The sequence below is a fragment of the Phacochoerus africanus genome, chromosome 15 (genome assembly GCF_016906955.1).
Source record: "Phacochoerus africanus isolate WHEZ1 chromosome 15, ROS_Pafr_v1, whole genome shotgun sequence".
NCBI classification, from domain to species: domain Eukaryota; kingdom Metazoa; phylum Chordata; class Mammalia; order Artiodactyla; family Suidae; genus Phacochoerus; species Phacochoerus africanus.
The window spans coordinates 114,991,169-115,015,734 of NC_062558.1; the positions used below are offsets into that span (position 1 = coordinate 114,991,169).

General features: G+C 45.1%; 1 protein-coding gene and 1 non-coding gene across 4 annotated transcripts in view; both read right to left on the bottom strand.

Moving 5' to 3' along the window:
• Positions 1 to 24,566, bottom strand: part of SH3PXD2A (SH3 and PX domains 2A) — a 261,253-nt gene that overhangs the window by 153,839 nt on the left and 82,848 nt on the right. For 2 of the 3 annotated variants that reach the window (XM_047761959.1, XM_047761957.1), the window contains exon 3: positions 7,228 to 7,303. In XM_047761959.1, the coding sequence (XP_047617915.1) occupies positions 7,228 to 7,303 (76 nt within the window). Of the gene's footprint in view, positions 1 to 7,227; positions 7,304 to 7,846; positions 7,944 to 24,566 lie in introns of those variants that run through there. The other variant, XM_047761958.1, reaches the window with a different exon arrangement.
• Positions 8,357 to 8,463, bottom strand: LOC125117173 (U6 spliceosomal RNA). The gene has a single exon (XR_007132530.1). It is a non-coding gene; the product is annotated as a U6 spliceosomal RNA (small nuclear RNA).

Genomic DNA, 24,566 nt, shown 5'->3' on the forward strand with positions numbered 1-24,566 from the left:
GGGCAACAGGAGATGGATTTTCCACAATAGTCTTTTAAAACAAGGCAGAAAGTTCCATGTAAACAGTAGGCTGCCCTATGAGGCTGCTGATCCCATCATGCTTGGGCCAGTATCCTAAAGAACTTTACTTCTGCCCAACTTTCCCTAAAGCAAGAGAGCCAAGAAAGCGTAAGATACACTTGTGAGACAATTCTCTCTGGCTCTCTTGCATTTCGGCATGTCTTGTCCATAATGCCCTAACTGCCTTTTGTCCTGGATTATCTTTCCAAAGGTGTTTGCATAGCAAACAGCTTTAGAAGACAGAGGCAGTGTCTTGCTCTGGAGCAAACAGCAGGTTTGCACAGAGCCTTGGGAGACTGGGATGGTTTCTCTCCAGGGCAAAAGGGGTAAGTTTGTTTACTGCCCATTATAAAAGATGTGGGCTCCCTGAGACTTGATTCCTCTCCTATAATGTAACCCACTGCATGTTCAGGCATTGCTCTGGGCCCACCACGTCATGCCATGAGGGATTTAGAGGCAATGGAAGCTCACACAAATGTTCTGATATTCATCCTGCTTGCTCCGCCATCGTGAAGTCTTTTGTCTCTGACCCAGGAATCTCATGTTTTCTGCTGGCATCCATGAACGTGGGGTAAGCTAACTTAATTGGCTTGCCAACAGGGTAAAACCTCAGATCTTTCACAGTGTGTGGAGTAGTTGTGCTCCTAATGGGGTCAATACTGCTGCCCAGTCTCCAAACCCAGGTCTGCCCTATTTCCAGCAAACCCAGAAGTTCCAAATTATAAAATATATGGAGGTGACCAATAATCACAGAAAAAGAACAATGGATATTAGACGTATGGAAACTGGTGAGTGAGCACAAAAGATAATTATGTAAAATATTCATCACAAGGCTATATATCTGTGCAAGATTATATGTGTGTGATGACATGAATATGAGGTAAATATGAAAGATATGTAAAAATAAAAAAATAAAAATATGCATAAACCAAAGAAAGAATTATTTTTTTAAAATGCTCTGCTTTGCAAAAGGATTTATTGGGTGCCTCTTCTAAAGGAATAGCATTTATGACACCTCAAGTTGATGTGATTTGTCCCCAGTAGCAAAATTTATACAGTTTTCAGGAATAAGCCTTAATGTAAAACAAGGTTCAGGTTGTGACGATGGTTGTACAACTATAAATATAATAAAATTCATTGAATTAAAACAGAATAAATAAATAAAACAAGGTTCACCCCTGCTTTTCTGTTGGAGGTGAGAATGCCAAGAGGTCAGGGCTGGGCGTGGAACATCTCAGGTACTATTGTCAAACCACTGCCTCCTTCCTAAGTCCAGCTGGCATGCTTGCTTACAAGCCTTCTCCGCCTCCTTACCATAAAATCAATTACTTGGGTCTGTAGTTGTAGTTAAGGGAATTGCACCAATATATATTTTGTGAGTTTGATAATGTATTGTAGTTACACAAGATATTAGCACTGGGGGAAGCTGGACAAGGGGTATACATACAGCTCAGTGGTTACAGGATGATGGAAACTGATCCGACCTCTCCTTTAATTGTGAATAATGCCACCCACCCTATAGTTAGGTAGTAAAATTGGAGGGGAGGAGTACAGAATGCCTAGGAATTTTCCAACATCTTATGAATATAATTATTTCAAAATACTGTTTACAAAAATGCTGTGACTTAAGAAATCGAATAACCAATCTTGTTAGCATCATAATTAAATGAAGACAGTACTCTGAAAAGCCCTGGGGCTATCCTATTTTTAATCATATTAAAATAGTATGCACTAAATTGTTTAAGTGCCACACACATACAAAAATCAATGACTCGGCTGCAGTGACCTCAACCACTCAACGACAAGAGAGGGCCTTTAGAGGTCCCCAGAATCCCATGAGGTTCTGGTCACCTCACTGCCCACACGGTGCCCTCCTGAAGCATTGAGGCAGCAATGGCAGCCAGAGGGACCGCCAGGACACTGACTCCTCAGGCAGCAGGGAGGAGACGTGGAGGCAAGAAAGGAGGGGCAGAGACAGTCTAGCCGAGGCTGGCTGTAGCAGCTCCTCCCTGCCGAAGGAAAGACCGGCATGGGAGGAAGGATCCCAGCTCTGCCACTTAATGGCTAAGTGATGGTGGAAAGTGAACTGATTTCTCTCTAAAATGCGGATAATGCCACCCACCCTGCAGTGAGAACTGGAGAGAAAGTTTGTAGAGCACCTAACAGAAGGCAGGGCACACAGGAAGAGCTCATAAAAGGCATCTGTATAGAAGGGAGAATGGGCCCAATTCAGGATCCATCAACGAGGATGTGTCCACTCCCGCGACAGAAATCTGAGAGAAGCAGGGGAGGGCCTGTCTCAAAGGAAGGCCCTGAGGGTCAGCCAAAAAGAGCCAGGGGCGCCTCCCTCGCTTTCCCTTAACATGGGCTTGGGAGGCATCAGCAGGCCTGGAAGGGGTCCCTCCCCTTCCGCTGAACCCCACCTACCTCCACCCCTCAGGGCATCTGGGCCTGGGGGTAACTCTCCTCCTTCCAGCCCCCAAATCTCTCCAGGGATGCCTTGCTGGAGAACTGCCTGCCCCACATGGGGTCCCTAACTTCTCTGTGCCCCTCCCATGGGCTCGGCAGGCCCCTTCAACCCAGACTTCACCCCTGGGTCTGTGGTCAGGACCCAGAAAGCGGGTTCCAGCCCTGGTGGAAACAACTAGGGGGGCATTTTTCATTAAGAGCCTTTCCCCTACAAACATTTTATAGAGGATTTGATTGATATGCAAATGTCAGGCCAAGGAGCTGGGAAAAGGACTGTTAACCCAGCCCCCATCTCAGTGGCCCTGCTCACAGCCTCTCATGCAGCTGTGGCCCTGACTCTGGCCACACTCTGGGACATTCCACCTGTTCCCCTAGAGCCATGGGCACATCTGTGGTGAGCTTCTCCTGGGGTGGCCACAGAAGTCTGGGGCCCTCACCGCTCTTCAAACACACAGGCTGACCCTGAACTCAGGCCATATGCCTCCCAGACATGCCATAAGCCTGTATCCTAGATCCTAAGATCCACAGCTCAAGTACAGAATTTTCTGCCAGGATCTGACTGGCAGATGAGCAAGCCTATAATCACATGAGCCACGGATTCCCTCTCCTCTCAATTCCTCTGCTTTCTCTGCCACTTCCAACAGCTAAACGTCTATGAGCTCCCAGCCAGGAGCCTGCAGCCAGGTAAGCCAAAGCATACCAGCCAGCCTCACGCTCCACAGATGGTCCCAGCCCCTACACCCAGGTAGCAGAAATGTACATCACATCCTATCACCTCCAAAGCTAAAACTGTGCCCCGCCCCCCCCCGCCCCCCTGGAGACAGCAGGTGCTGCGTGCTTCCTTCCCTTGGGTCTTCCTTGCTCTGAAATTCCAGGCATAGCAAAGGGCTGGCAGGGCTGTTCCCGAGGCTGGATGCTACCTCCCAGGGGTTTAGGAGCAAAGGCTGCTGGATTACCTCAGAGTCTTTGAATTTTCTGAGGTTCTGCTGAGTCACTGGTGCCCAGGGCTTAGCCTGAGGGCCTCAGCAGATGACTGCAGATGCTCTCTCCAAAGGCACAGAGGTCAAAACAGAGACTCAAGCTGGTATTAGGTAAAAGAATGTACCTGTAGGTGCCCTGTCTAGCCCCTTACCAGCTGATGCTCCAGCCCACACACTGTGAGTGTTGGCTGCTTAAGGGCTCATGGCTGCCCCTTCTCCAGAGGCACAACCTCAGCCCTCAAAAGTGCCTGCCCACAGTTCACACTTCTGGAGGAGGAGCTGCTCACAGATCCTAATGACTGATATGCTGCTATGAGGGGTATAAAAGTTGTCCGCTAAGATGGGACAACTCTGTGGTGCTGTCCACCTTCCAGAGCTGCTCGTGGGATCAGGCTGAGACCAGACTTAGCTGTACCGCCTTCTCTGCCCAGTGTCTCCCCTGCCCTGTGCTACTTTCCTCACTCTCCTCGGATGTTCACCGGAGAGCAGCCCTCAAAAGCCAACTTGCCTAAGAATCCCCGTCTCAGGCTCTGCTTTTAAAGAACCTGCCCCAAGACAGGCAACACTCATCACTGCCCTTCTCTGTCTCCCCCGCTGCCCCCTGCCACCTCCAGGGGGACCCTGTTTGATTCAGAGTTGTGGGGAGGGTTGGGACCCCTCATGCCCACTCAGCCCTCTCTTGCTTGGTTCTGATTATGTCGGACTATTTTTCTTCCATCTTTTTCCTTCCAAGCTGAGGAGTGAGCAAAGGATGAAAGGGTTAAGCTCGTTCCCAGTGGGGAGGGGGAAAGCCAGGGACAGGGCTTAGGAGTCTCAGGGTGGGATTCCAAATGGCTGCAGTGTCCATTCCGAAGTCCTGGAGAGCAAGTGAGCAAAAGGGAGGCTTGGAGAGAGAGCTCCGCTGAAGGAAAGGGAGATGCAGAAAAGCAGGAGAAAAAGGAAACTTACTGTAGGACGCAAGGAGAGGAGAGGGCCAGTCACCTCATTCCCCTAGACAGTATCACCCACTGCACACAGATTAAAACTCTAAGGGGCTGGCTGGGTCCCGTGCTTGCATTTTCCTAGTAGTTGGGGACAGCAAGGGGGCAGCTTTCTTTATTGAGAGCTGTCGTCTATTGAGCATTTTCTATAGGGCAGGCACTGTGCAAAGCACTTTACTTGAATCCTTTCAATCCTCACCCACAATCCTAGAAGCAAAAACTTCTCTGAAATTCAGAGAAGTCTCAGTCCTGCAGCAGCAGCTCATGGGTTATCCTCATCCTGGGGTGGGTGATGTGAAGGGGAGCCCTGGCTCAGAAGTCAGAGAGTTTTGGTGTTGGCTACACTTTCCAGCTCTGCGGCTTATGCAAGTCTAGGATGCGCCCTTGGCCTCAATTTCCCAGTCAGTAAAATGGGGACAATAACCTCACTACGAGGATCGACTGAGATGACGTACATGAGGGTGCTGTGTAACACGCTGAGCGTAGGTCAGGAACTGGTGGTCACAAGGGCTAATCACTGATTTGGCCTCTGCTGGGGACCAGCCATCCTTCTAAGCACCTGAAATGTATTAATTCATTCAATCCTTACAACAGCCCCATGAAGCAGATATGTTATCATCCTTATTTTCCAGATGACGAAACGGAGGCACAGAAAAAGCAATACAATTGGTAACCACCAGAGTCAGTATTTCCAGGGGTAAACCATGCCGTCTAATTCCTGAGACTTTGGACAATGGCAGCAGCAGGACAGGAGCCATGCACATCACTCCCCTCAACCCCGCCCGTCCTTCGAGGTCAGCTCCACGCCCCCCAGTTCAGGAGATTTTCGCTGCCTTCGGCTTTCAATGAGCTCCTTCTCCACTCAAATTGGCATTTCACAGTGGAAGGGAGGTAGAAATTCACATCCTGCCACAAGTGGTCCTCTGATTAGGGAGGAGGGCTTGTGTCTCTCACTAGCCCAAGGCTTCCTTAGAAGAAGGAAACAAACACAGGTCTCCCCGGACTCACCAGGCTACCCCAGTCCTGAGCCCTGGCACAGGCTGAGCCCCTTGTAAACACCTGCTGAGCAAATGGTAGTGAGGGGCTCTTTCCGTGGAGTACTGGGCACGAGCTGGGGGAGGGGTGGTGGTTTTTCTTGAGCAACAGGCATCCTACACACCCTGAGGCAGGGTCCACTGGCACCAGGGCCACATACTGGCTTCCTTAGCTCTTGGACACTTGTGTCCACAGCATCCTGGCTGGGCTCCCAGGTCCTTGGTGGGCAGAGCATCGGGACTGCACTGGAGCAATATCTAAGGTCCTTATAAACCTGGGTGCTGGATGTTCCAAATTCCCTCAAGACTCGGTGGAAAGCCAGGCAGGGTATGAAAGGCCCCCAAGTTAAGTCCCAGGCTGGGAATGGAGAAGTGGTCCTCTGTGTCCATGGAAGGGGCCCAGGGCTGAGGTCCCTTATGCCCTCACTGACTCATTCTGGTCTTGTCTAGACTGTGGGATTTAGAAATTCTTCCCTGTAACTAAGTTAGTTCCCTCCAACTTGAGCATAAGACTCGGAGGGCAGGTGGCAATGCCTGTTCTTGTCTTCACTGTGTTTGGGGGGGGGGGGTGCCATGAAGAGTAGCACTTTTCAGAGAAGAACCACTCTCCAAGGGAGGTGCCCCTGGGTGGGTTGTCAGGTCAACAAGCAGGTACCAACCACGGGCTGGCAGGGTGCCAGGAATTAATGAGACACAGACCTGCTTCCTGAAATGGTCCCACTGATGGCTGTCATCCTGGAGGCTGGTGGCAGGTGAGGTTGGGGGGAGGTCCTGGCCTGGCAGGAATGGAGGCTGAGGACCACTGTGAGGGAAGGACCCCTGGGAATCAGCCCAGCCCACTGGCTTGGGGAAAGGAGAGGATCAGAGAGCCAGAGGCAGCACCGTCCACATGGTTCAGGGCAAAGAGCCCGTTTGGAGGAGGAGCCCAAGTTCACACCTCAGCTCTGCCCCTTTTCTGGGCGGTTACTTAAGTCTCTGAACCCTAACATCTTCATCCCTCGAGCAGAAATTGTAACGCACACCTCTGTATGGAGATTTGTATATGATCACAAATTCGAACGCACTCCATAAGCTATGACTGCCTACTCCAATCTAAGGCATCATAGCAAGAGCAGGTTATGATACACACCTGCGGAGATTCTCTCTAAATGTCACAACATAGTCAACTGCCTTAAACATGTTCCAAAATGTGCTGTGGTGATTAATGACCTTGTGACCAGAGTGCAAATCCTAGCTCTGCAGCTCCCAGGCTGTGTTACATAAGCTGTCAGAGCCTCAGCTGATAACCGTGCCAGGAGGGCCTGCCCAGGTTGGATGGGGAGAGTGTGCTCAGTTTCAGGTTATCTGTGATTACTACAGAAGCCAGGGGAAAGAGTTCAGCCTGCAGATTTTCATCCCTTCCTAGGCTAAGAACTTGATCTCTTGTGCTTTTTGTAAAAAGGAAACCAAAGTCCCAGAGTCTGAGAAAGTCCTCATAAGTTACACAGCCTGGAGTTAGCAGAGATGGCCCCGGGGGTGGTGGGAGAGGCCACTGTGAAGACAATGGCTCTCGAAATCATGGGCTTCTGATTCCCTGGGGAGTTGACATGCAGAGCTAAGCCCACCCAGCCCAGAATTCCTGGAGTAGTAGCCAGCCTTCTCTTGGCCCAGAGAATGGCCGCATCCAGGGCACGCACCCCATCAGCAAGGCCATTCGAAGCTTACCTGGGAGGAAGGGGATGATTCTCTGTCTGGGGTCCTTCTGGCCACCTTCAATGGGAAACTTATCCAAAAGTTGCATCTGAAAAGCCAGACAGAGAGACAGGATTCAGAAGACTGGAATGGCTCTCGGCAGCCCTTCCCCCTCGGCTCCACGGCTCCAGGGCCCCACCATCAACACATGGGTGAGTGATGCCTCAAATCCCTCATTTCACAGACGATTAACAAACCACATGGGGCATGAGAGGGAGGGGACCAGAGCTCTCTATGCATCAAAGGGGGTGTCTGAACAAGCTCAGGAGGGCCGAGGGCACAGGCAGAGGTGTCTGGAGATGCCCCAGAGTGATGCTGGTGTAGTGACTAGCAAGCTTTCAAGCCAGGCTACAGGTGGGGTTTCCAGAGGCTTCCTTGGACCCAGTTTCTTTCATATGTCACATGCTGGGTGAACCCTTCAGCCACCTGCCGTCCCCAAGACCCCTGGGCCAGGCTGGGGAAGGATACTGCAGACAGACCACCCACCTTCCAGAACCGCTCTGTGTAAACAGACCCAGATGTTGTTTTAATCGCAAAGCCAAATCCAGCCCATTTCCCCCACTGCTGGAAGACCCCCTCTGCCACTTCCTACCTTCCCACCCTGAGATCGCAGCGGTTTTTCCAGGGACAGACCCATTGGAAGAGTTTCCAGGGTTCTGGAAAGACAAGTGTTTTTTCTTCTGCTATTCTGGGCTGAAATGCTATATAAACTGGAAAAACACACAGGAGGCAGGATGGACGAAGCCACGGTCCCTGTGCGTGTATGTGGTTAGTCTCCCTTCTAAGGCGAGGGTGGGAGGTGGAGCGGAGCGGAAGGCGCGGGATCCAGCCCACTGTCCCAGCTGCGTGACCCTGGGCCAGGCTGGGAGCTTTCTCAGTTGGGCTTCAGGCACCTCGTCAGTAAAATGAGGAAGATTCATCACATGATATCTGATGTCCATTCCTTCCTTTGAATATTCAATTTTTTTTAAAAGTATAAGTGGTTTACAATGTTGTGTCAATCGCTGCTGTACAGCAAACTGACCTGCTGCTATACAGTGGTGAGGAAGCCCTCACAAGTCAGATGGAGATGCAGCAGAGTCATACATATATAAACATTCCTAAAAATACAGAATGCTTCACAAATTTGCATGTCATCCTTGCACAGGGGCTGTGCTCATCTTCTCTGTATCGTTCCAATTTTAGTACATGTGCTGCCGAAGCAAGAACCTTTGGAATATTAATATTATTACTTGCTTATTCTAAGTAATAATAATAATAATAATAATAATTATTATTATTGCTTTTTAGGGCCACACCTGCGGCATATGGACGTTCCCAGGCTAGGGGTCAAATCGGAGCTGTAGTTGCAGGCCTATGCTAGAGCCACAGCCACAGCCACAAGGAATCCGAGCTGCATCTGCAACCTACACCACAGCTCACGGCAACACAAGATCCTTAACCCACTGAGCAAGTCCAGGGATTGAACCCACATCCTCATGGTTTGTTACCACTAGTTGGGTTTGTTACCACTGAGCCATGACGGGAACTTCTATTACTTACTGTTATTGAGTGTCTACTTGAACCACCAGGCACTAAGAAAACAGCAATAAAGAGATGAGTCCCTGCCCTCGGGGACTTTCCATTCTAGTTGGGGGAGACAAACAATACACAAAGAAACATGTTGTGTTGGGGGCATTTGTGCTATGAAGAAAAATGAAGTAGGGGAAGGTGATGGAGCAGAGTCGGAATGAACAGTTCTACAGAGGGGTGAGGAAGCCCTCACACGTCAGACGGAGATGCAGCAGAGACCCGCAGGAGGTGAGGAAGCAAGCCACAGGGGAGGAGGAGAATGCTCTGGGCAGGGGCTGGTAAGGAGGGAGCGAGGGGCCGAGGTACAGGCAATGAGACCCAGCTGCAGACCAGATCACAGAGAGGAGGGCTGGAGCGACAGGGAAGTGAAGGGGCCTCGGCGAGGAAGCAGGAGCCTACTGACTGGCTTGGACCAAAGTGCTCCCTTGGAGCCGGGGAAACGTGGTCCACCACTAGATTTGACCTGTGTGGTGTGTGTGCGTGTGCTTGTGCGCACACGTGTGCATAGTCCCATCTACCCTCCCACCCACCTCTAACATGGGATTTTAGGATTCTCTCTTGCACAACCATGATCCAACATACACAAGTTATTTAGAGCCCGCACGTGCAGGGCGGGTCATTGATGGATTCTGTTCAAAACAAGACAGAGATTGCACCATTGTTAACTTTCACTTCCTCGAATAAAAGTGAACAAGAGCTGGCTCATGAGTTTTCAACCCCAATGTTCTACGTCCATCTTTCCAACATTCAGTATTGTCTGCGACATGTAAATGTGGACAATGGGTCATAACACGAAAAACCTGTACGTAGGATTTTAATTAGTAGATTTTCAAGTAAATTCCACATGGAGTAGAACTCTTATTTTTCCTTTCCCCATTTTCCTCACCCATATTCTGTTGTGAATTACATAAGTCATTCATGTTCATTGAGGGGAGAAAACTAGAAATTACATGAAGCAGTAGACAGTCAAAAGAGAGCAATAGTCATTTATAATCCTTCCCCTTGAAAAAGCAACACTAATATTTGGGATATATAGGAGTTCCCATTGTGGTGCAGCAAAAACTAATCCAACCAGTAACCATGAGGTTGCGGGTTCAATCCCTGGCCTTGCTCAGTGGGTTAAGGATCCACTGTTGCCGTGAGCTGTGGTGTAGGTTGCAGACGCAGCTCAGATCCGGAGTTGCTATGGCTGTGGTGAAGGCTGGAAGCTTCAGCTCCGATTGGACCCCTAGCCTGGGAACCTCCTTATGCTGCAGGTGCAGCCCTAAAAAAGACAAAAGACAAAAATATATATATTTGGGATATAAATCCTTTCCAGACGTTCTTACATGTAGGTAGATGAAATAAGTTCATCAATACTCTTACTACACATGGAATGGCATGGTCCCATGTCAGTAAGTACTTCTGCATCAGTATGCTTAACTGTGATCTAGAATTTCAATGTTTCAATGTTTCAATGGGCCATAGTTGATGTGCCTACACCTTTCCTGTTATTCACCACTACATGTGATACCAGAGTGATACCATGTGATACCCTTGTCTGTGTGCCTGTGCACACTTTCTTAAGACGTTTTCTGGTTTTTTGTTTCATCTCGTTAAATGTGCAAACGAAGAGATGCCTGAAATCTTTTCCGGAAGAAGACTGAGGATAAATAGATGGACATAACTCAGATGGTGGAGGCCAGGCCTGGGGCTTCTGGCAGCAGCTTCCTAAGATTTCTGAGGAGGAGCACAGAGGTGAGGAGGTGAAAGGCAGGCCCAGCACCAGACCCAGGCGTGGCATGGTTTGCCTCCAACAGACTACTTCTCTTCTGAAAGAAGGATACTTGCTGTGCCCAGCAAAGCTGAGGGACTTATCCCAATGGCCAAATACCCCAAGCTTCTTTTTGGGGCTCATAGGAGTTAGTCTAACAGAAACTTCAAGTTTCCTTAAAGCTCTGACATACATCCTGACTCCTCACTTCTTCTCCAGACCTAAGATTCTGAGATTCTCACTAACGGCACATAGGGAAGGTGGTGCCAGGAGGAGTGGGGCAGGTAAGATTCACGCATTCCTTCCTTTTCTCCAAAAACATCTGCTGTGTGCCTTCCAGATGCCAGCCCTCTGTTAGGTGCTAGAAGTAAGTTAAATTGCAGTCTTTACACCAAAGAGCTCATGACCTAGGTCCAGAGCTGGGCTTCACAGCCTTCAACACACATATAAAGCACCTCTGCTAACATGTTGAAATGCAGGTTCTTTTTTTGTCTTTTTAGGGTTGCATCTGTGGCATATGGAGGTTCCCAGGCTAGGGGCTGAATCACAGCTGCAGCTGCTAGCCATAGCAACGTGGAATCTGAGCCACATCTGCGACCTACACCACAGCTCATGGCAATGTCGGATCCTTAACCCACTGAGTGGGGCCAGGGTTTGAACCTGTATCCTCATAGATACTAGTTGGGTTCATTACCACTGAGCCACAATGGGAACTCCTAACATGCAGGTTCTAATTCAGTGGGTCCAGGCAGGGGCCCAAGACTCTGCATTTCTACCAAGCCCACAGGTGATGCTAAAACTGCTGGTCCATGGACCTCACTCAATAGCAATGCTCTAGAGTGGTGCTGTCTCACTGGTAGTTACGACCCACATAAGGCACTGAGCACATGAGATGTGGCCTGTCCAAACTGAGATGTGCTGTAGGTTTAAAAGAGGCACCAGGTTTTAAAGACTTACTACCCCCCCAAAGTGAAATATCTCAGTAATAATATCTGTTTCGACTGCATGTTGAAATTATAATATTTTGGATATGTCAAGTTAAGTAAAAATACTTTTTTCTAAAATAATTTCACCTGTTTTATGTTCTTAAGTAGCTCCTAAAGAATTAATTTATATTTTTTCTCAGGGCTGCATCTGTGACATATGGAAGTTCCCAACCTAGGGATCGAATCAGAGCTGCAGCTGCTGGCCTACGCCACAGCCACAGCAACGCTCAATACTTAACCCACTGAGTGAGGCCAGAGATTGAACCCACATCTTCATGGATCCTAGTTGGATTCACTACCGCTGAGCCTCAATGAGAACTCCTACTAGAAGAATTCAAATTATGTATATGGTTCATACTATGTTTCTATTGGCCAGGCAGCTCTAGGGCATGATAGTTCTCAGAGTGTGGTCTGAAGCCTGCCCATACCTAACAATTTGGGAGACGGGAGGTGTTTATTATCCATGTAGCCTCCTGGGCCCTACCCAGAAGCCTGTGAAGTTTTGTCCTGGTGCCGGAGACAAATAAGTTCAGGAGTTGGGCAAATGATGAGGATGTATGAATAAGATCCTATGGGACTGAAAGTAGGTCAGGGAAGACTTCCTGTAGGAGGTGAGACCCGCTCTGTCTGGGCAGAGTGACAGTCACGGTCCCTGTGCCTTCCACGCCAGGAGAAGTCTGAGTTCTCTCCCTGGGTTCACATGCCTCCGGGAAGGCAGGGGTCATCGGATAGCCTCGAAGATTTGAGTTTTCCCTCAAAAGGCCTCTTAAGGACACTTTGCAGCTGGCCTCTCTCCCACCCCCTTCTTCTGTAACAGATTTTCCTCTTCCACCACGTCTACCTTAGGCTGGACCTCCACTCGAAAACCCAGACAAGCCCATCCACCTAAAAGGCCTGGGTTGAGAGGTCCTCTCCAGAGCCATGAACACTCAGCTGGCCTGCCACCCTCCACCCCGAGCCCTCAGGTGCTGATCACAGGCACACCTGTCACCTCATCCCACTGCCACGGCCGAGCTTCAGCATCTGCCCTCCCTGTCACCCCCAAGGCCCACCGGCCGCGGGAAGAAGCCACACTGCTGACCAGTTGCTGGTGACATGTTCTCTGCCCACACACAGGTCACTGTTCCAACAAAGCAAATCCTTTAGCTCAGACTCCACAGCAAACCCAATACAGGCAGCTGGCTGTGTTTGCTCAGAGCGAGGGGCTCACAAAGCTATACTGTTCAGCAAAGTGGCCGTGTACGGTACGGCAGAGTAGTGGGTGGCGGGATAAACACCTGCGGCCACGTTTGATACACAATCCAAATATCTCCCCACCTGGGGGGCCAGGCAGGCTGCAAAGTAGGTTCTGTAAGTTGGTGGGTGCCCAGTTTACAGGGCTGGATCCAAGAGAGACAGTCAAAGGAAAGGCTGAGGGTGGCTATCTGATGAAGAGACTGCCCAGACCCTCTGTGGAGGAAGCCTGGGTGTGTGGGCAGTGGGAAGGAAACCCGGCCCCACAGAGCGTCCTGCTGTGGCCACCTTTTCAGGCAGGAAGTGGATTCCCTGTCACTCTGGCAAAGGCCTGACTCAGGCTGGAAGAAAAGCAGGGCCCATTGCCAGGGTCCTTCTTAGAGTGAGAGGCGTTTGGCTAGCGGAGCCCATCAGAACTCTGCAGCATGTGGAGGGCCAGGTTGTTTATCTAAGGGGCGGATAGCACGAGAGATACTGGACAGCTCGGCTCCAAGCGCTGGCCTCAGCCGGAGACAGCTGATTCGGCGGCTCTTCTTGGGCAGGGCTGAGCAGCAATAAACACTGGGGAGAGAGAAGGGTGGGCCCCGGGCCCAGCTGGGGCACATCTGTAACCTAAGAGGCTGACTCGTCGCCCTTCCCAGAGGGTGGAGTTCCCAGCAACTCCCTGCTTTGGGGCCCCAGTGCTTGTGACCATTTCCAGCTTGGGAACAAAGGGACTGTTAGTGACTACAACAGGCTGGTGGGTTCCCTGACCTAAAGATTTCCCTTACAAAGAGGCACGGTCACCCCATCTCCCTGGGGATGCTGAGAGATCACGGGAAATCTCAGCACTGGCTTGTCCATTCTATTGACTCAGGGCTTACCAGGCCCTGTGTCAGTCATGGGGACACAGCAGAGAGAATCAGAGACAGAGCAGGACAATAAAGATACAGGTGGCTTTTCTTGAAGTTTTCATCCTCTGTGGTCTGAAAGGTACGTCCCCATTTCCTTCCTTCTTTGATGGCCTTATCAGGGGACATCTGCGCTGAAGGCCTTTGACCATCCCAGCCGAAGGTCACACTGCCTCTGAACTCCAACAGCACTTACTTGCATCCCCATTTCAGGACTTCACACAGTCTACTGTGATTTTTTTTTTTTTTGGTTCATGTGCATCTCATTGCCCTCAAGAGGAGGTATTCTTCCCCTTAAATGGTCTTGGTACCCTTGCAGAAAACTAGTTCAAGATAAATGTATGGGTTTATTCCTGGACTCCATTCCTTTGATCTATATGTCTATCTTATTGTCTATAACACACTATCTTGATCACTGCAGCTTTGTATTAAGTCATTTTCTCTTTCAATAGACTATTTTTAGAGCAGTTTTAGAGTCACAGTAAAACTGAGCAGGGTACAGAGAGTCCTCATACTCCCAACCCCAAACATTCTGTCTCCCCACCATCCAAATCCAAGACCAGGAGTTCCTGTTGTGGCTCAGCGGAAACGAATCTGACTAGCATCCACGTTTGATCCCTAACCTTGCCTAGTCAGTTAAGGATCCGGCGTTGCCAGGAGCTGTGGTGTTTTTTGTAGATGTGGTTTGGATCTGGGGTTGCTGTAGCTTGTGGCAAAGGCCAGCAACTACAGCTCCGATTAGACCCCTGGCCTGGGAACTGCATAAACCCCAGACTAGAGTAGCTTATTTACTGCAGTCAATGCACCTACACCAACAAATCACCATCACCCGAAGTCCAAAGTTTACATTAAGGGTTCATTTTTAGTATTGTACATTCTATGGGTTTGGACAAGTATATCACACGTATCATCATGTATATGATGTAACATTACGGTATCATGTAGAATAGTTCCACTGCCCTAAAAAAGAAACCCTCTGTGCTCCACCTCTTTGTCCCCTACCCCCAACCCAGCAACCGCTGATACTTCTTCATCTCCATAGTTTTGCCTTGACTAGAATATCATACAGTGGAATCCTACAGTATGTAGCCTTTTCAGAATAAAGTCTTGAATTTTTTAAATTAAATGCACTTAAGGTTTCTCCATGCCTTTTCATGGCTTGATAGGTCATTTCCTTTTAACACCGAATAATGTCCATTATGTGGATGTACCCATTCTCACCTACTAAAGGGTATCTTGGTTGCTTTCAAGCTTTGGCAGTTATGAATAATGCTGCTGTAAACATCCATGTGCAGGTTTTCATGTGGACATAGTTTTTTTTTTGTCTTTTGTTGTTGTTATTGTTGTTGTTGTTGTTGTTGCTATTTCTTGGGCCGCTCCCACGGCATATGGAGGTTCCCAGGCTAGGGGTTGAATCGGAGCTGTAGCCACCGGCCTACGCCAGAGCCACAGCAACGCGGGATCCGAGCCGCGTCTGCAACCTACACCACAGCTCACGGCAACGCCGGATCGTTAACCCACTGAGCAAGGGCAGGGACCGAACCCGCAACCTCATGGTTCCTAGTCGGATTCGTTAACCACTGCGCCACGACGGGAACTCCTGGACATAGTTTTTAACTCATGTGATTAAACACCAAGGAGGATGATTGCCGAATCGTATGGTAACAGTATATTTGGTTTTGTAAAAAAACTGTCTTCCAAAATGGCCATACCATTTTGCCTTCTGACCACCAGCAAATAAGAGTTCTTGTTGCTCCACATCCTTGCCAGCATTTGGTACTGTCAGTATTCTTGGGTTTTCACCATTCTAATATGGTTATGACACGGTATCTTGTAGTTTTAATTTGCAATTTTCTAATGACATATAATGCTAAGCACCTTTTTTTTTTTTTTTTTTTTTTAAGGGATGCTCCCACAGCATGTGGAAGTTCCCAGGCTAGGGGTCGAATCAGAGCTACAGCTGCTGGTCTATGCCACAGCCACAGCACCCTCGGATCCGAGACACATCTGCGACCTACACCTCAGCAATGCCGGATCCTTAACCCACTGAGCAAGGCTAGGGATGGAACCTACGTCCTCATGGATACCAGTCAGATTCGTTTCCACTGAACTACGACGGGAACTCCTGAGCACCTTTTCATATGCTTGTTTACCATCCATCTATATCTCTTTGGTGAGGTGCCTGTTAATATCTTTGCTTTTTTATTAATCAGGTTACTCATTTTCTTTTTAAGAATTTTATAAAAAGAATTTTAAGAATTCTTTATATATTTGGGATAACAATCATTTATCAGATATGTCTTCTGCAAATATGGACTCCTAGTCTGTGGCTTGTCTTATCACTTGATGTATTAAGTTTTGAAATCAGAAAGTGTGATTCTTCCAACTTTGTTTTTCTTTTTCAGGATTGTTTTGGCTATTTGGAGTCCTCTGAATTTTCACATGCATTTTGGGATCAGCTTGTCAATTTTTGGAAAGAAGACAGCTGAGATTTGACAGGAATGCCTAGAATCCATAGATAAACTTTTGGAACACTGCCAACACTAAGTCTCCCAATCCATGAACATAGGATGTTCTTCCATTTATTTGGTAACATTTTTGCTTTAAAGTCTATTTCGTCTGATATTAGTACAGCCACTACACCTCTCTTGCTTTTTTGGTATAACATTTTCAATCCTTAAATGCTTTATTTCACTATATTTTTGAGTTATTTCTTAATGGTTGCTCTGGGATTTATAGTATACATCTCACCTTATCAGAATCTACTTTTTTTTTTTTTTTTTTTTTTTCTGGCTACCCAGTGGCATATGAAGAAGCTCCTAGGCCAGGGATCATATCTGAGCCACAGTTGTGACCTACGTCACAGCTACAGCAATGCTGCATCCTTTAACCCACTGCACCAGACCAGGGGCTGCTGATCCTGGTGTGTCACAGTGGGAACTCCTATTTTTCTTTCTTTTTTCTTGAATCTACTTTAACCTTTTTAAAAAAAAAAAAATTATTTTTTTCATTTTATAGGTGGTTTACAGTATTCTGTCAATTTTCAACTGTACGGCAAAGTGACCCAGTCACACATACACACATACATTCTTCTCCTCACATCATGCTCCATCATGTTCCATCATAAGTGACTAGATATAGTTCCCAGTGCTCTACAGCAGGCAATAGTTTGCATCTATTAACCCCAGATTCCCAGTCCATCCCACTCCCACCCCCTTCCCCTTGGCAACCACAAGTCTGTTCTCCAAGTCCATGATTTTCTTTTCTGTGGACAGGTTCATTTGTGCTGTATATTAGATTCCAGATATGTGATATCATATGTTATTTGCCTTTCTCTTTCTGACTTAATTCACTTAGTATGAGAGTCTCTAGTTCCATCCATGTTTTAGAATCTACTTTAGATTTATACTAAATTCTAGTGAGATACAGAAATATGACTCCTATGTTGCTATATTCTTTTTTGTACTATTACTGTTATACATATTATATTTATACATGTTACAAACCCAGTAACTGTTATAATTACTAGTGGCCCTAGACTGGGAGCTGGAGGGACAGGGAACCCCTGTGTTCAGGGCTGCACAGGCCAGGAGTAGAGCTTCTGTCAAGCTGAGATGGGGGTGGGGGTAGCAGTTTCTGGTTAACATGCCATGGACTCTTGCTATTCTTATTGAAATTTAGTGGGTTTTCTTAAATGTTTCTCCATTTGTTATACGTATGTTTGTCCTTAGGACAATTTCCAGAGGTTTTAATTTTTTTTTAATCATTTTTAGCACTACGGTTGTTCCACCAGGGAGGGGATCCTCAGAGCTCATCATACAGCATTCCAGAAGTGCTCTCTTTCCAAGTTCTCTTTCTGTTCCCCCATTAAATCAAGTAAGAATTTAAAGTACAGCTAAGAACACAGTCATGATCTATGTCAAAGGATTCACCATCCTGTACCCTAGTCCATTATTTTTTTCTGTTTCATGGGCCTCTCAGCCTTGCCCATGTGCCCACCCAGTGTGGGTTTCCCACCTCGGTCAGGGGTCATCACAGCTTTGGGTTTTAGAGATTCTCAGAATGATGGCACAACTCTGAACATTTCACATGAAGATATAAAAACAAGATTTGGGAGTGACTGAATAGCACCTCTAAAACAATTATTAGCAGATCCTTTTGGGGGAGGGGTTCAGCAAAATTCTCTTTTCAAATCAAACCCAATATAAAATTCTCATATATAATTTTGGGGCAGATGGCCAACAAGCACATGAAAAAATTCTCAACATTATTAGAGAAATATCAACTGATTATTAGAGAAATGCAAATCAAAACTACTATGAGGTACCACTTCACACCAGTCAGAATGGTCATCATTACTAAGTCTACAAATAACAAATGCTGGAGAGGGTGTGGAGAAAAGAGAACCCTCCTACACTGTTGGTGGGAATGTAAATTGGCACAACCACTATGAAAAACAATATGTAGTTACCTTAGAAACTACCATATGACCCAGGAATCCCACTCTTGGGCATGTATCTGGACAAAACTTTCCTTGAAAAAGACACATGCACTTGCATGTTCATTGCAGCACTATTCACAATAGCCAAGAAACAACCTAAATGTCCATCAACAGATGATTTTGTATTAAGAAGATGTGATATATACACACAATGGAATACTACTTGGCCATGAAAAAGAACAAAATAATGCCATTTGCAGCCACATGGATAGAACTAGAGACTCATGCTAAGCGAAGTAAGTCAGAAAGAGAAAGACAAATACCATATGATATCACATATCTGGAATCTAATATGTGGCACAAATGAACCTTTCCACAGATAAGAAAATCATGGACATGGAGAACAGACTTGCAGTTGCCAAGGGGGAGGGGGAGGGAGTGGGAATTTGGGGTTAATACATGCAAACTGTTGCCTTTGGAATGGATAAGCTATGAGATCCTGCTGTATAGCACTGGGAACTATATCTAGTCACTTATGATGGAGCATGATAATGTGAGAAAAAAGAATGTGTACATGTTTGTGTGACTGGGTCACCTTGCTGTACAGTAGAAAATTGACAGAACACTGTAAACCAGCTATAATGGAAAGAATAAAAATCATTATAAAATACAAATAAATAAATAATTTTGGGGGGCGTGTGTGTGGCTATCCTATCATTCCAGAACAACTTGTTGAAAAGACTAAATCACAGCCTGTTGAAAAGACAAAAATCAATTCACTATGTATGTGTGGGTCTATTATTTCTGGAGCCTCTGTGCTATTCTTTTCACAATGAATTACATTAACTTCTTTGTCAAAAATCAATTTGCTCCATATGTGTGGATCTATTATTTCTGGAGCCTCTGTGCTATTCTACTGATAGACATATCCTGACACCATCTTCTCTTGATTACTGTAGATTTCTAGTTAGGTCTTAAAATCAAGTCTTAAAATCAAAACTGTTTTGGTTATTCTAGATCCCTTGCATTTTCAGACCCATTTTAGAATGAAATGGTTAATTTCTACATTAAAAGCCTCCTGGGATTTTTTTTTTTTAATTGGTATTGCATTAACTCTATAGATCAGTTTAGGGGAAATAAGCCACTTTAACAATATTGAGACTTTCAATCCATGAACATGGTAATTCTTTCCATTTATTTTGACCTCCCTTCAATTCACTCAGCAATGTACTATAGTTTTCAATATAGAGTCTTACACTTTTTTCTTTAAATCATTCTTAAGTGCTTTATGTGTTTTGAAACTAGTATTAATGGTGTTTTATATGTTCATTTTCCAATTGTTTGCTGCTAAAATGTACAGAAATACAATTGGTTTTTGTCTATTGAACTTGTATCTAACAACTTTGTTAAAATTACTTATTAATTCTAGCAGGCATTTCTTTTTCTCTTTTATAGATTTCTTACTATTTTCTACATAGACAAGCACATCAGAAAAAAAAAAGTTTTACATTTTCCTTATTCCAATATATACTCCTTTTCTTTCTTGTCCTTAATTCACTGGCTAGACTGTCCAGTACAATGTTGAATAAAAGAGGCAAGATAGAATATTCTTGCCTCATTCCAATCTTTAAAGCATTCAGTTTTATACTATGAACTATGATGACAGCGGTAGGTTTTTTGTAGATGCTCAGGATGAGAAAGTCTCCTTGGATTTCTAGTTTGCTGAAGTGTTCTTTGTTTTTTTGCCACATCTGCAGCATGTAGAAGTTCCTGGGCCAGGGACTGAACCCGCACCACAGCTGCTGCAGTGACAATGCCAGATCTTTAACCCACTGTGCTACAAGGGAACTCCCACTAAGGTGTTTTCTCTTTAAAAGTATTATTATAAAGTAGTGCTGGATTTCATCTCTTTCTTTCTTTCTTTCTTTTTTTTTATTTAGGCCCGCATATGGAAGTTCCCGGGCTAGGGGTCGAATTGGAGCTGTAGATGCTGGCCTATTCCAAAGCCACAGCAACATGGCATCTGAGCCATGTCTGCAACCCACATACACCATGCTAGATCCTTAACCCACTGAGTGAGGCCAGGATCGAACCTGCATCCTCATGGACACTAGTCAAGATTTGTTACTGAGCCATGATGGGAACTCCCTAGTGCTGAATTTTGATGTATTTTTTTTTCCTCCTATATTCTGTTAATGCAGTGAACTACACTGATTGGTTTTGGAATGTTGAACTAAGTTGCATTTTTGAAAAGATAAACCCTACTTGGTTATGGTATCTTATCCTTTTTATACACTGCTGGACTTGATTTGCTAATATTCTAATGAGAAATTTTGCATCCATGTTCATGGTATTCTGATATTTTCCTTTCTTATAATGTCCTTCTCAGGTTTCAACATTAGGATTATGCCGATTTCATACAGTGAGTTGGAAACTGTTCCTCCCTCCTGCGTGGAAGAATGGTATTACTTCATCTTTGAATGCTGGATAGAACTCACCAGCAAAACTACATGGGTTTGGAGCTTTCCTTGCAGGAAGGTATGTGACTATGAATTCAATTTCTGTAATAGGTATAAAGGCACTTAATATTTTTCTTTTTCTTCTCAAGTCAGCTTTGGGAAGTTGAATTTTTCAAGGAATCTGTCCATGTTGTCTTATTGAATTTACTGACAAAAAATTGTTACTAACCTTCCCTTATTATTTTACCTGAAGTAATATCTTATTTTCTTCCTGATATAGGTAATTTGTGTTTTCTCTCTTTCTCTTAGTAGGAGTTTACCAATTTTACTAATCTTCTCAAACAGCCAGCTTTTGGTTCTGTTAGTTTTGTTACCATTTTCTGCATTTTATCTTATCATTTCTGTTCTCATTAGATTATTTATTTTAAATCCTCTTTTAAAATTTGAGCATATAAAGACAGACCTTTCTCTTAATTTTTTTTGGTCTTTTTGCCTTTTCTAGGGCCGCTCCCACGGCACATGGAGGTTCCCAAGCTAGGGGTCTAATCGGAGCTGTAGCCACCAGCCTACACCAGAGACACAGCAACTTGGGATCCGAGCTGCGTCTGTGACCTACAGCATAGCTCATGGCAACACCGGATCCTTAACCCACTGAGCAAGGCCAGGGATCGAACCCGCAACCTCATGGTTCCTAGTCAGGTTCATTAACCACTGTGCCGTGATGGGAACTCCCAGACCTTTCTCTTTAAAGTGGCTTTAGCAGTAACCCACAAATTTTCATATGCTGTTTTCACTATGTTCAATGTGAAAAACACTTTTTAAACTTTGTGATTTCTCCTTTGGATTCACAGATCCCTCAAATTCAACCAACTCCAAACCAAAAAACGTAAAAAAGTCTATGCTAAGGCACGTCATAAGCAGATTGCTCAAAATCAGTACTAAATAGAAAAAAATCTGAAAAGTAGTTATAGAAAAAAAAGATATTTACAATCAAGGAACAAAGATAACTTTGGCAACAGATTTCTTTTCTTTTCTTTTGTCTTTTTGGGGCCACACCTGCAGCATATAGAGGTTCCCAGGCTAGGGGACTAATTGGAGCTGTAGCCGCTGGCCTACACTACAGCCACAGCAATGCCAGATCCGAGCCGCATCTGCAACCTACACCACAGCTCACGGTAACACCAGATCCTTAACCCATTGAGCAACGGCAGGCATCGAAACAGCACCTCATGGTTCCTAGTTGGATTCGTTTCCTCTGTGCCATGATGGGAACTCTGACAACAGATTTCTTATTGGAAAAAATGCAAACAAGAAGACAGAGGAAAGGCTTGTGATGGCTGCGGGGCCCTGAAGAACCTCTACCTTGACCACAACCACAATTCTGCTTCACATTAGGGAACCTCAGCTATGAACAAAGTCCAGCCAGTTCTCCTCATCTACATTATACAGATGGCTTCATCTATCAGCTGCTGATCAAATAATTTATCATCTAAATTGGGAAACTACTGAAAGTGAAAGGGAGTGCTGATAAAAATTATGTCAGGATAAGAGGTACAAAACAGGACTGTATTGGTTAATGGAGTCCTGTGGTTACCCTAGCTATGAGTTCCTGGCACTGAGCATGGGCCCTGGCATAAAACAAGTGCTCAATAACATTTAATGGCAAAAATAACATTTATTGAGAATTACTTTGGTTAGACGCTGGCTTATCTCAATTAATTCTCATATCAACTCTTTGAAGTGAGTACTATTAATACCCTATTTTCCAAAGACAGAAACCGATGTTCGGAGAGTTCAAATAGCTTGCCTAGGGAGTCCCCATCATGGCTCAGTGGAAATGAATATGACTAGTATCCATGAGGATGCAAGTTCGATCCCTGGCCTTGCTCAGTGTGTTGGGGATCTGGCGTTGCTGTGAGCTGTGGTGTAGGTCACAGACACAGCTCAGATTCCATGTTGCTATGGCTGTGATGTAGACCAGCAGGTGTAGCTCTGATTTGACCCCTACATTGGCAATTTCCATATGCCCCAAGTGTGGCCCCACTGCAAAAAATTAGCTTGCCCAAACAAGCAAGGTGTGGAACTTGGATTCAAACCCAGGCAATCTGGCTCCAGACCCTGGTCTCTTAACTACCACAGTCTGAATGAATAAACTGAATGGAAGAAAGAATTCAGAAATTCAACCCTCTGAGTAAAATTTCTATTAAGTTTCATTCAAGATATAAGAATGGTTCACCATTAGGCGATCTTTTTTTTTTTTTTTTTTTTTCTGGCCACACCTTCAGCATGTGGAAGTTCTCAGGAGGCTAGGAATAGAACCCACAACATTGAAGTTACCCTAGTTGCAGCAGTGACAATGCCAGATCCTTAACCCAATGAGCCACCAGGGAACTCCCTACACTATCTATGAACATAATTTAGCACAGTATCAAATAAAGGATAAAGACTATATGATCATTCTCACATAGGGTTGTATTATTTGATAAACTCAACCCTTATTTATGATTTTTTTTAATTTAGCAAACAAGAAATAGGAGTAAACTTTCTTAATGCGAAAAAAAAACATTTACCCACAACAATCCTCAGTGAAGAAACACAGGACAAAATAAGGAATTTGCCCACTATTACTACTTTCATCTCTCATTGTATTAATGATTCTTCCCAAGGTATTAACACAAGAGAAAAAGAGGGGCATACAGACAAAAGAGGGGGAAAAGGCAGTATTTCTAACCAATACGAAGCTATGTACCAAATCCAAGAGAACCTCAATTGTGGAGAAAAGGGAACCCTCACTTTGGTGGGAATGTAAACTGGTATAGCCACTACGGAGAACAGTATAGAGGTTCATTAAAAAACTAAAGCAAGAACTATCATATGATCCAGCAACTCCACTCCTGAAAAGATGAAAACTCTAATTCAGAAAGATATATGTACCCCAATGTTTATAGCAGCACTATTTTTAATAATCAGGATATGGAAGCAACCTAAATGCCCACTGATAGATGCATCGATAAAGAAGATGTGGTACATATATACAATGGAATACCACTCAGCCATAAAAGAGGGAAGTAATGCTATTTGCAGTAACATGGATGGACTAGAGGTTATCATACTAAGTAAAATACGTCAGAAAGAGAAAGACAAATACCATATGATACCGTCTATATATGGAATCTAAAAATACAATACAAATGACTTTATCTACAAAACAGAAACAGACTCACAGATATAGAAAACAAACTGATGGTTATCAAAGGGGAAAGGTGGGGAGAGGGATAAACTAGGAGTTTGGAATTAATAGATACACATGATTATACATAAAATTGCTAAACAATAAGAACCTACTGTATGGCACAGGGACCTATATTCACTATCTTGTAATAACCTGTAATGGAAAAGAATCTGAAAAAAATATATACATATGTATAACTGAATCATTTTCCTGTACACCTGAAACTAACACAACATTGTAAATCAACTATACTTCAATTATAATTCAACTATAATTCAATTTTTTAAATGAGGGAACCTTAAGAGTTCCCACTGTGGTGCAACAGGTTAAGGATCTAGTGCTGCTGCAGCTATGGCATAGGTCACAGCTACAGTTCAGATTCAATCCCTGGCCCGGGAACTACCATATGCCATGGGTATGGCTGAAAAAGCAAAAAAGAGAGAGAGAAAGAGTGAGAAAGAGAACCCTCAAAAGATGCATATCTTTGGCCCTTGAGGGATTCTGACACCCTTATTAAAAAGGAATTAATCCCTAGAAGATACATGACACTAGGCCTCAAAGGAGAAAACGTTGTGGAGAAGGGAAGTGGTCACAGTTGGACATCAGTGTGAGACTCAATACCAACGAACCATAGACTTTTAAAAGCAGGTAGAATGGTAGATTTTACTTTACGTGTATTTTACCACAATATAAAATGGTAAGTTTTATGTTATACATATTTTAGCACAGTTAAAAAAGAAAGAGAG